This window comes from Prunus mume, linkage group LG1 (genome assembly GCF_029339155.1).
Source record: "Prunus mume cultivar Tortuosa linkage group LG1, ASM2933915v1, whole genome shotgun sequence".
NCBI classification, from domain to species: domain Eukaryota; kingdom Viridiplantae; phylum Streptophyta; class Magnoliopsida; order Rosales; family Rosaceae; genus Prunus; species Prunus mume.
The window spans coordinates 14,147,444-14,163,144 of NC_142698.1; the positions used below are offsets into that span (position 1 = coordinate 14,147,444).

The following is a 15,701-nucleotide window of genomic DNA, read 5'->3' on the forward strand; positions in this document are numbered from 1 at the left end:
AGATTCCATTGTTGCTTCTTACATTGCTATGAAGTGTCAAGTTTACCTATAATAGGGCAAGAAAAGATGGATGAATTTGATTACTAGATTTGGCTGTTCACAAGCTTATAAGATTGAATAAAAATTTACATGTAATTGGAAAGAGGCATTAAAACTTAATAAAATTTCAGTGTTTGTTTATGGCCTCAATAGGTGTAAAGGGGCATTTTGGAGATGAAAAATGAAAATCCCATAAGCTAATTTCATTCAAAACATACCCACTTGCCTTTTTCTTTTTCTATGCATGCTTTGCTTTGCTTAGCTAGGATTTTTAATTGCAGTAACTTTTATAATTAGGAATGCATCTTAAGCATTTATGCTTGAGACAGCAGAAAGCATTTTCTAGTAGTTAGAAAGAGTTAGAATTAGGATCCACAATGGGGTACTAAATCTTATTTAACGTATAATAATGGGGTATTCTCTAATCTCCCTTTTTTTTTGGTGACTTTCCGTGCAAGGCTTTATGTATCCCAATTTCTGTCTGACGAAATGATGATGGTGGTTGTTCCCACTGATATAATATGTATGTTAAGAAAGGCTCCTCTCAACTGCGACATAGCACCTCGTTTGATGTTGACTGCTACTTTGAAAAAACGTAGAGGGAAAGACAAGCTTCAATTCCAAGCTGCTTCTGATAGACTGAAAGAAATTTTAAAACAGAAAGCAATGAGCCTATGTTGTTGCACTTTTTGCTTGTTTTAGATTGTTTGATTTTTGAAGCTTGTGTTTCCATTGATTGTCATGGCTCCAGGAGCTAGCCAGCCCTTTTCTTTACAAATTAAAAAAAAAGATGTAGAACGAGCCAGAGCTTTTTGATGGACCACATTTGTAATCATTAATGTTGCTTGCAAATGTTACATTAAAGATCATAGCTCTAAAAGTGTGATTTAAGCATAATAGAACCAAGTTATATGTTTTGAAAATTGAAAAAATCAAAGTGAGGCATGGCAAGATTAGAAAGAGTATGTAAAGGAATTGTAGTTCAAGTGGTTAATTAAGAGCATTTAACTGTGCACTCAATGTCTTAGGTTTTTTCGACCAAAAAATGCCTTAAGTTTTTCGATCAAAAAATGTCTTAGGTTCAATTCTCCCTCCTCTGATATCTCTTGTATCCTAGCAAACTATTGCAATGGCTTTGTGCCTTTTTGACGGCCTGCCTGCCTTGTGTAGAATGGAAATAAGCATAAGCCCACTTTCAAGGCTTGAAGACCAAGGCACCAACCGGCAATATAATTTTGGAGCCCAATTCTATCTTTCTAGCTAATAGGTTTAAGCCCAACGCAGATTATTGAGGCCAGTATTAAGAGTACCTCCACCTCAAAGAGTAAGGGCAAGGCAAAGGTAAGACAAGGTTTGTCACTATTCATGTAAATAGTGGCAGCCTTACATTTTATTCCACCCCAAAAGGCAAGGGCAATGTCAATTACTATTCATTTTAATTTATTTTCTATTTTTTATACTTAAATCATTAATTTTGATAAGCTTTTCGAATAAGATTTTCGGTTGCCACGTGTCACTATTTATTACAAAATTTCAGATAAAATTTTTGGACAAGATTTTCGGTTGCCACGCGTCCATATTTGTTATAAAATTCACATCTCACTCATCATACAATTGAAATACTCCCAGTCCTCATAGTCCGACACAATCGAGTGTAAGGACGACTCAATCATTAGCGCGGTTCCATCTTACACGACGTGAGGGAGTATTTTCCTTCGGAGAATGTAATAGTGTCATTATTTTCGACACGGAGCATTGTTCACCTTGAGGAGCCATGTGTAATTGTCTTCCTTTTTTTTTGTTTATTTTTTTTTTTGCCTTGAATAATCTATTAAAAAAATAAAATTGGAAATGCAAGAAATATACATTAAAAAAATGACAATAAATTGAATAAAATGGCTTCTTCTTTTTTTACCACGTCGCCAAGATTTTGACCTCTTTGAACGTTTGTCCACAACCCTCCGGCTTCGATGGAAGAGGTCATTTGTATTTTTGCACAAATGGAATTTTGTAGTAGAAAATTTGGTATAGAAAGTGAAAAATATTGGAAGGAAATGAATTTGTATGAAGATTTGGTGTGGAAAGTGAATAACATTGGTAGGTGTTTATAGAAAAAAATTTCCAGATATTTTTTCAATTTTTTTAGCCAAAAATTAGACAACAGTTGAATTGGATAAGATTTTTGGATCGGAGGCTCCAGGAGAAGCCACATGGCTTGCAGCCGTTGGTTTATGTGGGCTGGTGGATTCAGTGACTGTTCTGCACCAACAGTAAAAAAAATTTGAAAATCAGGCACTGATGTCAGCGTGATGTCATGCTGACATCGGCAGCCTTGGCCAACAACCCAATCCATTTTTTCCTGTGGGCTTGCCCAGACTGGGTCCCACACCTTGCCCTGGCTTGACTGCGCGCGCTGGAGGGTGGTTTTGTGGCCTGGGGCTGCCATTTGCCCGGGTTTGGGCTTGCGCTGGAAGTGTTCGAACTGCTAGGCCATCACATGGAAATTTTATAATTTACCTAAGTTGGAGTAATAGAATACCGACAGAAATGATAAAACCAATCAAAGCTACCGAGTCAATGACCAATGGGGAAGGCTAAGAACTGTCAATTGCAGATGAGTTCATGTGGTTTGCTGTTATCGTTTTTCAATGTAGATAAAGTAAATAAATAAGACAAATGCTAACATAGTCCTTTGAAACAGGGAAAAGAGTAGCAAGTTTCAATGAACAAATTGTCAACAAAGCATTATCTATATGTCTCCCCCACCAACTCACTATTTATAATGATTATTGACTTTTGAACAATGTGTAGAGGTGTCTTAATGCCCAAGTTAACACTGTTCTTGCTCCTATAAAACCCAGAAGGAAAATCCAGTCATATATACAAAAAGGGTTAGAGTAAAACTTGATTGATTAGTGATATAATGGGTGAGGAAGTGAAGCTGTTGAGGGTTTGGGGAAGCCCATTTAGTTCCAGAGTGGAAATAGCTCTGAGACTGAAAGGGGTGCAGTATGAGTTCTTTGAAGAGGACCTGCAAAACAAGAGTGCTTTGCTTCTCAAATCCAACCCAGTTCACAAGAAGATCCCTGTGCTTCTGCACAATGACAAACCAATAGCAGAGTCCCAAGTCGTTCTTGAATATATTGATGAGACTTGGAAGCAGGGTTTTTCCATTTTGCCTGAAGATCCTTATGAAAGAGCCCGTGCACGCTTCTGGGCTAGGTTCATTGATGAAAAGGTAAAAGTGTTTCACTTCAGTCTTTGTTTATGCGATTTAACATGATTTGTGAGTGCACATGTCAATACAATTTGTTAGTAGAAATTTAGCTTAAAATAAACCTAGATTTGAATCAATCAAACACCACAACCTAATCGCTAATATAAGTTTTCTATTTGTTCTGTTTGTCTTTAGTGCTTGTCTGCATTATGGAAAGCTTGCTGGGGGAGTGAGGAACATGAGAAGGCTGTGGAAGAAGCATGTGAGCTTCTGAAACTACTTGAACATGAGCTCAAGGGTAACAAGTTCTTTGGGGGAGAGAAAGTTGGCCTTGTGGATATTGTTGGAAACTTCATAGCCTACTGGCTGAGAGCCATTCAAGAAGTTGTGGGGTGGAGATTTTGACCAAAGAGAAGCTTCCCAAGCTATACGATTGGAGTGATGAGTTTGTCAATGTTCTTCAGGAAAGTTTGCCTCCAAGAGATAAACTAGTTGCTTTCTTCCGAGGCCGCTTTGAGAGCACCACTACTACTTCCAACTAAATGGTTCATGGTAGCCATGGATTGCTTATTGCAAGCATTTCATGCCTCATGAAAATTTACAAGAATAAATCTACATTAATGTAGTAAGTCGGGTTCATGTTTGATATTTATGTATTTCCATCTTTGTTGTGATGTCATTCAAATAAAGAGTTATTGAATTATCAATTGACGAGGCAATTTCTTATTTGTTACAAATAAATAAAGTTGATAAGAAACAAGTGAAACATTGCTACATCAGTTGATAAAGTAATAAAAGTTTGTTTGTTTAGTATTACTCATTCTAAATTGATACATTATATAAGTTCGATATGCATTCTAAAAAATTTAATAAACACGTAACATGCTAAGAAATTTATGATTTATGATGAGAAAACTAATAGACTGTAATAAAAAGACTATTACACATTCTTTGCAGACTGCCAAATCGAAAGTAGATAGTTATAGTGCTGAAACATCATCGATGAAGCTTGAAATCAAGGACTTAAGTCAAAAATTAGAAGCTGCAAATGCAATGGCCCACTCAATTGAGAGAGAAAAAAAAGATATTGGAGCAGGAGAAGATGTATCCGAGGCAGAAGTTCGAATCTGAAATAAAAAGACTTGATCAAGTCTAAGAAAGGTGTAAAATATAATATTTTAAATATAATTAAAACACTCTTTAACATATAATATTTTAACTGTATAGCCGTGCGGCTATACTGTTTAAAAAATATATAATCAGTTTCTTTACTTTTGTTTTTTTGCCAACTTCTTTAATTTAATATATGTAATTAAGGAATATCTTTGTTCATTAGGGTTTTGATCCCAATATCTGGTTAGAACGACATAACCAGACCTAACTCTATAGTTGAGTGCGCCTTGAGGTAGATTTTAACAAGTGGTAGTATAGCCGAGCTATACTCAATAAATAGAATATTTTAAACGTATAGCCGCGCGGCTACACCCTCTAAACAGCATAATCTAGATTTCTCTTTTTTAATTACTTTCATTAGTTGTTATGCTTTAATTATTATTTATTCAGTGAATAATTAATATTTAAATATTTTGATTAAAGAAAACAAATGAAAAAAAATTACTATTTATCAAGTAATATAATTTATGAAGTTAATTTAAAAAAATAATAATAAATATTCACTAAAGAAATAATAATTAAAATATAATTACTAATGAAAGTAATTAAATAAGTCTAACGTATTATTTAATTACTAATGAAAGGAACGCCGAACGGCTATATTCTATAAATAGAAATTTTAAAAGTATATCCAGGCGGCTATACTCCACAAACTAAAATTTTAAAACATATAGCCGGGCGGCTATATGCTTTAAAAAGTATAAAATCAGTTTCTTTACTCTCTTTTTTGCCAACTTCTTTAATTAATATATGTAATTAATAATATCTTAGTCTTTTTTAATTATGTTAATTATTAATTATGTTTCAATTATTTTTTGAGTGAATATTTAAATATTTATTGATTTAACAAATAGTAATTCATTATTTTATACAAAATTAGTTTAAGCAAATTCAAGTCTCAAACCAAAATAGATTCTGAACTTATTCCAAAATCTTTTCTCAACCCTATCCATAATCCTAAAATCTAATTATTCATTAAAGAAATAACAACTAAAATATAATTATTAATGAAAATAATTAAATAAGGCTAAGATATTATTTAATTGAATAATGCTACTCTTACTACATTTGTATACCACATCTTTATACCATTTTATGTGGCAGCTGAGGTGGACAGCCACATCAATTAAAATGATTTGATATTTTCTTTTATTTTATGATTTATTCAAATATTTATTTTTCTAATTGCCTTAATTAAAATACACTTCATTGATTTAATTGATGTGACATATAATATGGATATGCTACATTATGTGGTATAGAAATGTGGAATAAAAATGTGGTAAGTGTAGCATTACTCTATATAATTATTAATTAAAGTAAAGTCGCACGGCTATGATCCATAAACAGAAATTTTAAAAGTAACGAGTATAGCCGCGCGGCTATAATCTATCGAATATTTTAACAGTACAGCCGGCTGCGATATTCTGTGAATAAAAAATTTAAAAGTATAGCCGCCCGGCTATAATCCATAAAACTAATAGAGGAGCCCAGTAGGTTGGAATAGGGGAAGAAGGTGAGGTTTTTGAGCGAAGAACTGTTGCCTGCGAACGACGACGTTTCGGGGTCCAAGGATCGGAGTTGATTCTCAATCAATTGTCTGTCTGCATTTTATTGTTCAAAAGGGGGATAAATCCATTAATTCCGTCGGATTGGGCCGGAATCGATACCGAGCAGAGAGAGGAGATGGGATTAGGATTTAGGAATTGATGCATAGCAGAGAAAGAGGAGATGGGAATTGATACAGAGAAGGGAGAGGTGACAGTAATGGGGTTGGGTTTGGCTAAGGGTGGCTTGGGGTGACGACGGTGTGGCTTGGCCGCATGGGTTTTTGTGGTGGAGTGTATTGGTGGTTTCTGGATTATTTTTTCTCTGGACGAAGGCTTGAGTTAATGGGGTTGAAAGAAAAACAGTAAAAAAAACAAAGAAGAAGAAGAAACATGTGTTGTTTTTTAAGGAAGCCACGTCAGCTATGGAGGAGGAATAAGGAGCTAAGCATTGTCCCAAAAGAAATGGGACAATTGCGGATAAGTTCGTTTTCCAATTTAGAAAAAATAAATAAATAAGACAAATGCTAACATAGTCCTTTGAAACAACAAAAAGAGTAGCAAGTTTCAATGAACAAATTGTCAACAAAGCATCATCTAGATGCATCCGCCACCAACTCATTATTTTATTAAGATTATTGACTTTTGGACAGTGTGTAGAGGTGTCTGAATGCCCAAGTTAACACTGTGTTCTTGCTCCTATAAAACCCAGAAGGAAAATCCAGTCATGTATACAAAAAGGGTTAAGAGTAAAACTTGACTGATTAGTGATATAATGGGTGAGGAAGTGAAGCTGTTGGGGCTTTGGAAAAGCCCTTTTAGTTCCAGAGTGGAAATAGCTCTGAGACTGAAAGGGGTGCAGTATGAGTTCTTTGAAGAGGACCTGCACAACAAGAGTGCCTTGCTTCTCAAATCCAACCCAGTTCACAAGAAGATCCCTGTGCTCCTGCACGATGACAAACCAATAGCAGAGTCCCAAGTCATTCTTGAATATATTGATGAGACCTGGAAACAGGGGTTTTCCATTTTGCCTGAAGATCCTTATGAAAGAGCCCATGCACGCTTCTGGGCTAGGTTCATTGATGAAAAGGTAAAAGTGTTTCACTTCAGTCTTTGTGTATGCGATTTAACATGATTTGTGAGTGCACATGTCAATACAATTTGTTAGTAGAAATTTAGCTTAAAATAAACCTAGATTTGAATCAATCAAACACCACAACCTAATCACTAATATAAGTTTTCTATCTGTTTTGTTTGTCTTTAGTGCTGGCCTGCAATATGGAATGCGTGCTGGGGTAGTGAGGAACATGAGAAGGCTGTGGAAGAAGCATGTGAGCTTCTGAAACTACTTGAACATGAGCTCAAGGGTAACAAGTTCTTTGGGGGAGAGAAAGTTGGCCTTGTGGATATTGTTGGTAACTTCATAGCCTACTGGCTGAGAGCCATTCAAGAAGTTGTGGGAGTGGAGATTTTGACCAAAGAGAAGCTTCCCAAGCTATACGATTGGAGTGATGAGTTTGTCAATGTTCTTCAGGAAAGTTTGCCTCCAAGAGATAAACTAGTTGCTTTTCTCCGGGGCCGCTTTGGGAGCACCACTACTAATTCTACTTCTCCTTCCAACTAAATGGTTCATGGTAACCATAGATTGCTTATTGCAAGCGTTTCCTGCCTCATGAAAAATTACAAGAATGTAGTAAGTCAAGTTCTTGTTTGATATTTATGTATTTCCATCTTTGTTGTGATGTCATTCAAATAAAGAGTTACTGAATTATCAATGTGGCAATTTCTTATTTGTTATGAATAAATAAAGTTGACAAGAAACAAGTGAAACACTGCTACATTAGTTGATAAACCAAAAGTTTTTGTGTCTAGTATTACGCATTCGAAATTAATACATATTAAGTCTGATATGCATTCTAAAAATTCTAGTAAACACATAACACGATGAGAAATTTATGATGAGAAAACTAGTAGACCATAATAAAAAGACTACTACACATTCTTTGCAGACGGCCAAATCGAAAGTAGATTAGTTATAGTGCTGAAATATCATCGATGAAGCTTGAAATCAGGGACTTAAGTCAAAAATTAGAAGCGGCAAATGCAAAGGCCCACTCACTTGAGAGAGAAAAAAAAAGATATTGGAGCAGGAGAAGTATGAATCTGAAATAAAAAGACTTGATCAAGTCCAAGAAAGGTGAAAAACAAGTCACAAGAGCGACTGATATAAAGTACGAGCTCAAACGGATGTTGCTCAAGAGGAGACGACTGAGATGCAAACGTATAGCCGAGCGGCTATACTATATAAATAGAAATTTTAAAGGTACAGTCGACCGGCTTTACGCTATAGCCGTGCGGCTATACTTCATAAATAGAAATTTTAAAAGTCAAGCCGATCGGCTAGACCTCTTAATATATTTTAAAAGTATAGCCGCGCGGCTATACGCTATAAGCTGATTGTAAATACTTATGACTCACTTTTATCTGACAGGAAACATACAGCACACAGATATTTTCCTTAGCTCTTCTCTTATCTAGCATGTTTATTTACTTTCTTCTAGGCACATTGAGCACTGCACCACTGCTACTCTTGAATTAAGTTATCGATGTATGTTGGACTTGGATACGAGCCTCCATTCGAGCTCTATTTCCAGATAGAGAATATGCCAATGTTCTTCAGGACATCTTGCCTCCATGAGATAAACTAGTTGCTTTCTTCCGAGGTCGCTTTGAAAGCACCAAGTAGATGGTTCATGATCGCCATAGATTGCTTATTTGCAAGCATTTCATGGCTCACCAAAAATTACAAGAATAAATCTACATTAATGTAATAAGTCTCGGGTTCTTGTTTGATATATATGTATTGCCATCTTTGTTCTCATATCGTTGAAATAAAGAGTTACTCAATTATCAACTTACGTCGAAATTTCTTATTTGTTAATAAAATAAATAAAGTTCAAAGTGGGTCAAGACAGGAAACAAGTGAAACACTGTAATATCAGTTGGTAACCAAAAGTTAATGTGTCGTTTTCTCTCTCCTTTTGCTTTTTCCAAAATGTCCCTTTTTAATTTTTTTAAATTTATAATTTAATATGTTTAATTTTTTAAAATAATTTAAAAAGTAAATTTTTTATTTATTTTTTGTCCACGTGGAATCCCACATCAATTAAAAAATGGGTCCCACAAATGCCACATATGCAGATAATGAATTTTCTGACGATCTCACTAACGGATGGGGCAAATTGTAGGTTTTCTGCGACGTTGAGTTTATATTCATAAATATCCCTAAAATCGGATATGAACTCGTACATGACCCTATAGGTTGGGGGGTTTACTGTAGTTTATCCTTAGTTTCATCATAAATTGTTGGTGTGATTTAAATCGTAAATTTCTCTTCATGTGATGTGTTTATTATAAATTTCAGAAATTTTTTTTTATATGTACTATTGATCAAATTTAATAACATGCATTAATATGTCTAAAACCTAAAAAACCTAATTAAAAACCCTACCCATATTCTCTCTCTCTCTCTCTCTCTCTCTCTCTCTCTCTCTGATTTCTTCCCCCTTCCTCCCAATTTCTTCCCTCCACCCAGCATTTCTTCCCCACCCAAGCAGAAAAAAACCATTTGGTTTTTGTTAGCACCAAAAATCAAAACTTCGGAGTCTACAAACTCTCCCATGGCTGAAACTACGAAGAAGCCACCCAAGGATATTGAAAGTGATGACGAAGAGGAGCAGACGTTCGAAAGCCTCGGATTGGACGGTCGTCTTATTCATGCCCTAAACAAGAAGAAAATTTCTTGTTCAGATCAAGCGAAGCCACATAAAGCTCATCCTTTGATCGAGCGAAGCATGAAATTAAGGCTTTTTAGTGTTCTGCAACCTTAGGGTTTGGATTCAAATTCGAATTTGATCAATAAATTGACCAAGTACAAATTAGGTTTTGAAATCGATTTGAGTTTGGTGGGTTATGGCGACTGGCCTGGTTTTTTGTTTTTTTGTTTTTTTTTTTTTTTTTGTAGGGGTTTTAAAAGCCTCAAGGGTAATTTCCGAGGGCATGCTTATTTGGCTTGTGATATCTCTTTTCATCATTTACAGAGCATACGTGTTTCTGAAAATTTAGTTAATCAATCTGCATCATTCAATTTGTAGAGTCCAACGCATGTGTTTGATTTTAATAACGAATTGGTTCCTGGATTGTTTGTGTGGCGTGGGTTCCAAGAGGAGGGTGGGTGTTGGATGTCGGGGCTCAGAGACTTGGGAGTGGTGTTAGGTGGGGTGGGCTAAGAGATTCAGGTTGGTTTTTTCCTAATGGATTTGTTGTGGCGACGGAGAGTGGTGGTGAGAAGTGGGGTTGAGTCGGGAGGAAGAGAGGGTTTGGCTCCTCAACGGGCGCACTCCTCGTGCAGCTTTTTTTCTTCTGGGTTTTCTGTTTTTGGTTTTTGGGTATTCATGGTGAAGGGAGGGAGGAGAAGATGGCAAACATGGGTTTGCAAATTTTCCCCTCGAATTCGTCTTCATCATCTGAATTGGCACTGGATTTTTTGGGCGGTGGCTCGGTGGTGGGTTTTGGGAAATGGCTGGGTGGTTCTTTAGGCGGTGACAGGAGAGTGGTGGCTGAGAGGTGGGGTTGAGTCGAGAGGGAGAGAGGGTTGGCTGGGTTGGAGAAGAGAGATGAGATTTTTTATTTTTTTATTTTAATGATTTTAAAATTATTTTTAAAATTTACATAATTTTTTATTAATTTTTTGTCCACGTGGAATCCCACGTCAATTAAAAAATGGGTCCTACAAATGCCATGTAGGTAGATAACGGATTTTCTGATGATCTCACTAACGGAGGGGGCAAATTGTAGGTTTTCCGCGACGTTGAGTAAGTACTCATAAAGAGTTATTGAATTATCAATTGATGAGGCAATTTCTTATTTGTTATGAATAAATGAAGTTGATAAGAAACAAGTGAAACATTGCTACATCAGTTGATAAAGTAATAAAAGTTTGTGTGTTTAGTATTACTCATTCTAAATTAATACATTATATAAGTTTGATATGCATTCAGAAAAATTTAATAAACACGTAACATGCTGAGAAATTTATGATTTATGATGAGAAAACTAATAGACTGTAATAAAAAGACTATTGCACATTCTTTGCAGACTGCCAAATCGAAAGTAGATAGTTATAGTGCTGAAACATCATCGATGAAGCTTGAAATCAAGGACTTAAGTCAAAAATTAGAAGCTGCAAATGCAAAGGCCCACTCATTTGAGAGAGAAAAAAAAGATATTGGAGCAGGAGAAGATGCATCCGGGGCAGAAGTTCGAATCTGAATTAAAAAGACATGATCAAGTCCGGGAGACAATAAAAACACCCTTTAAAATATAATATTTAAATGTATAGCCGTGCGGCTATACTGTTTAAAAAATATATAATTAGTTTCTTTACTTTTGTTTTTTGGCCAACTTCTTTTATGTAATTAAGCAATATCTTAGTTCATTAGGGTTTTGATCCCAATATATGTTTAGAGCGACATAACCAGACCTAACTCTATAGTTGAGTACGCCTTGAGGTAGATTTTAACAAGTGGTAGTATAGCCTAGCGACTATACTCAATGAATAGAATATTTTAACAGTATAGCCGCCGGCTACACCCTTTAAATAGCTTAATCTAGATTTCTCTTTTTTAATTACTTTAATTAGTTGTTAAGTTTAAATTATTATTTATTCAGTGAATAATTAATATTTAAATATTTTGATTAAAGAAAAAAATGAAAAAATTACTATTTATCAAGTATTAATTAAATAATAATAATAATAAATATTCACTAAAGAAATAATAATTAAAATATAACTACTAATGAAAGTAATTAAATAAGTCTAACGTATTATTTAATTACTAATGAAATGAAAGCCGAACGGTTATACTCTATAAATAGAAATTTTAAAAGTATATCCGAACGGCTATACTCCACAAACTAAAATTTTAAAACATATAGCCGCGCGGCTATATGCTTTAAAAGTATAAAATCAGTTTCTTTACTCTCTTTTTTGCCAACTTCTTTAATTAATATATGTAATTGATAATATCTTAGTCTTTTTTAATTCTGTTAATTAGTAATTATGTTTCAATTATGTTTTTAGTGAATATTTAAATATTTATTGATTTAACAAATAGTAATTCATTATTTTATACAAAATTAGTTTGAGCAAATTCAAGTCTCAAACCAAAAACCCTAGCTTCTGAGCTTATTCCAAAATATTTTCTCAACCCTCGAACCATATCCATAATCCTAAAGTCTAATTATTCATTAAATAAATAACAACTAAAATATAATTATTAATGAAAATAATTTAAAAAAGGCTAATATATTATTTAATTATTAATTAAAGTAAAGTTGCGCGGCTATAATCCATAAACAGAAATTTTAAAAGTAACTCCGATACTTTAAGAGTATAGCCGCGCGGCTATACGCCATAAAACTAATAGAGGAGCCCAGTAGGTTGGAATAGGGAAGAAGGTGAGGTTTTTGAGCGAAGAACTGTTGTCTGCGAACAACGACGTTTCGGGGTCCAAGGATCGGAGTTGATTCTCAATCAATTGTCTGTCTGCATTTTATTGTTCAAAAGGGGGATAAATCCATTAATTCCGTCGGATTGGGCCGGAATCGATACCGAGCAGAGAGAGGAGATGGGATTAGGATTTAGGAATTGATGCATAGCAGAGAAAGAGGAGATGGGAATTGATACAGAGAAGGGAGAGGTGATAATGGGGTTGGGTTTGGGGTGTATCCAATTCTAACTTTTAAATACTTTTTTTAAGTGAATGACTTTTCTAGAGTAGACAAATTCTTAATGACTTTTACATACTTTATAAAGTTAAGTGACAAACTTTCATATACTTTTTGTCATAGAGTTTTATAGACTTTTAAATACTTATTTTTATATTTATTTTACAAATAGCATTTATCTTTTATGTTGAATGAACTAGTCGGCATATATTGAACAAAAAATTAGGGAAAAAAACAATTGGATACAATTACATAAAAGCAAAGAATAGTTCTCCTTCACATTAGAAAATGATAAAAATGACAAAGTACATTTGAAAATGTACCATAAGGAAATAATTGGCATTCAACTAGCCATGATTCAGTTTTTAAAAAAGCTTAGCCATGCAAACACAGCATATGAGACAATCAATATAATAAAATATTTATATGCAAACATAGCTGAAGGAAGTGGATGAGAAGAGATATTCATCAACAGAAACGTGTGGATGAGAAGAGAAGAAAAACATTCAATATTTTTTTACTAACCTGAAGGAAGTGGATGACAATGGGATACCAAAGTGGAGCCCTAACCATGAAGAAAAAAGATCCATCTGCATGATGCTTGATATAACAAAGGAAAAACGAATTGGAGACGTTTGGAGACGTTTTGGTTCTATCTTCTCAGCTTCCTAATATTTTTATAAAGTCTGGTGTAAATTAGCAAGACTTTTGGTAGTAAGAATTACCTTTAAAAGTATTGAAAAGTCATTTATTTAACAAAGTTTTTAAAAGTCATTAACATTTTGGATACCTCAAAACTTTTAAATACTCTTTAAAACTCACAATTGAATACAACTAAACTTTTAAAGACTATTTAAAAGTCACAATTGAATACCTTCAGACTTTTAAACTCATTAAAAGTCATTAAAAGTTAGAATTGAATACACCCCCCTAAGGGTGGCTTGGGGTGACGACGGTGTGGCTTGGCCGCATGGGTTTTGGTGGTGGAGTGTATTGGTGGTTTCTGGATTATTTTTTCTCTGGACGAACGCTTGAGTTAATGGGGTTGAAAGAAAAACAGTAAAAAAAAACAAAGAAGAAGAAGAAACATGTGTTGTTTTTTAAGGAAGCCACGTCAGCTATGGAGGATGAATCAGGAGCTAAGCATTGTCTCAAAAGAATTCGACCAAAAAAAAAAAAAGCATTGTGCCAAAAGAAATGGGACAATTGCGGATAAGTTCGTTTTCCAATTTAGGAAAAGTAAATAAATAAGACAAATTGTCAACAAAAAAAAGAGTAGCAAGTTTCAATGAACAAATTGTCAACAAAGCATCATCTAGATGCATCCGCCACCAACTCACTATTTTATTAAGATTATTGACTTTTGAACAGTGTGTAGAGGTGTCTGAATGCCCAAGTTAACACTGTGTTCTTGCTCCTATAAAACCCAGAAGGAAAATCCAGTCATGTATACAAAAAGGGTTAAGAGTAAAACTTGGCTGATTAGTGATATAATGGGTGAGGAAGTGAAGCTGTTGGGGCTTTGGAAAAGCCCTTTTAGTTCCAGAGTGGAAATAGCTCTGAGACTGAAAGGGGTGCAGTATGAGTTCTTTGAAGAGGACCTGCACAACAAGAGTGCCTTGCTTCTCAAATCCAACCCAGTTCACAAGAAGATCCCTGTGCTCCTGCACGATGACAAACCAATAGCAGAGTCCCAAGTCATTCTTGAATATATTGATGAGACCTGGAAACAGGGGTTTTCCATTTTGCCTGAAGATCCTTATGAAAGAGCCCATGCACGCTTCTGGTCTAGGTTCATTGATGAAAAGGTAAAAGTGTTTCACTTCAGTCTTTGTGTATGCGATTTAACACGATTTATGAGTGCACATGTCAATACAATTTGTTAGTAGAAATTTAGCTTAAAATAAACCTAGATTTGAATCAATCAAACACCACAACCTAATCACTAATTTAAGTTTTCTATTTGTTTTGTTTGTCTTTAGTGCTTGCCTGCAATGTGGAATGCTTGCTGGGGTAGTGAGGAACATGAGAAGGCTGTGGAAGAAGCATGTGAGCTTCTGAAACTACTTGAACATGAGCTCAAGGGTAACAAGTTCTTTGGGGGAGAGAAAGTTGGCCTTGTGGATATTGTTGGTAACTTCATAGCCTACTGGCTGAGAGCCATTCAAGAAGTTGTGGGAGTGGAGATTTTGACCAAAGAGAAGCTTCCCAAGCTATACGATTGGAGTGATGAGTTTGTCAATGTTCTTCAGGAAAGTTTGCCTCCAAGAGATAAACTAGTTGCTTTTCTCCGGGGCCACTTTGAAAGCACCACTACTAATTCTACTTCTACTTCCAACTAAATGGTTCATGGTAACCATAGATTGCTTATTGCAAGCGTTTCCTGCCTCATGAAAAATTACAAGAATGTAGTAAGTTGAGTTCTTGTTTGATAGTTATGTATTTCCATCTTTGTTGTGATGTCATTCAAATAAAGAGTTACTGAATTATCAATGTGGCAATTTCTTATTTGTTACAAATAAATAAAGTTGACAAGAAACAAGTGAAACACTACTACATTAGTTGATAAACCAAAAGTTTTTGTGTCTAGAATTACTCATTCTAAATTAATACACATTAAGTCTGATATGCATTCTAAAAATTCTAGTCAACACGTAACATGATGAGAAATTTATGATTTATGATGAGAAAACTAGTAGACCATAATAAAAAGACTACTACACATTCTTTGCAGACTACCAAATCGAAAGTAGATAGTTATAGTGCTGAAATATCATCGATGAAGCTTGAAATCAGGGACGTAAGTCAAAAATTAGAAGCGGCAAATGCAAAGGCCCACTCACTTGAGAGAGAGAAAAAAGATATTGGAGCAGGAGAAGTACGAATCTGAAATAAAAAGACTTGATCAAGTCCAAGAAAGGTCAAAAACAAGTCAC

General features: G+C 34.8%; 3 protein-coding genes across 3 annotated transcripts; all 3 read left to right on the top strand.

Annotated features, from left to right (window-relative positions):
- The first annotated feature begins 2,892 nt into the window (after window positions 1-2,892).
- Window positions 2,893-3,963, top strand: LOC103338648 (glutathione S-transferase U8-like). The gene is given in 3 exon segments (XM_008241880.3): window positions 2,893-3,277; window positions 3,452-3,641; window positions 3,644-3,963. Coding segments are annotated over 3 exon segments (660 nt in total). The 5' UTR covers window positions 2,893-2,962; the 3' UTR covers window positions 3,799-3,963.
- A 2,728-nt stretch (window positions 3,964-6,691) lies between these two features.
- LOC103338640 (glutathione S-transferase U8-like) lies at window positions 6,692-7,751 on the top strand. Its single transcript, XM_008241867.2, has 2 exons — window positions 6,692-7,066; window positions 7,241-7,751. The coding sequence occupies exons 1-2, from the start codon at window positions 6,752-6,754 to the stop codon at window positions 7,598-7,600; spliced, it is 675 nt and encodes a 224-aa protein (XP_008240089.2). The 5' UTR covers window positions 6,692-6,751; the 3' UTR covers window positions 7,601-7,751.
- Window positions 7,752-14,161: 6,410 nt separating this feature from the next.
- LOC148921071 (glutathione S-transferase U8-like) lies at window positions 14,162-15,266 on the top strand. Its single transcript, XM_089052767.1, has 2 exons — window positions 14,162-14,573; window positions 14,748-15,266. The coding sequence occupies exons 1-2, from the start codon at window positions 14,211-14,213 to the stop codon at window positions 15,105-15,107; spliced, it is 723 nt and encodes a 240-aa protein (XP_088908893.1). The 5' UTR covers window positions 14,162-14,210; the 3' UTR covers window positions 15,108-15,266.
- Window positions 15,267-15,701: the final 435 nt, after the last annotated feature.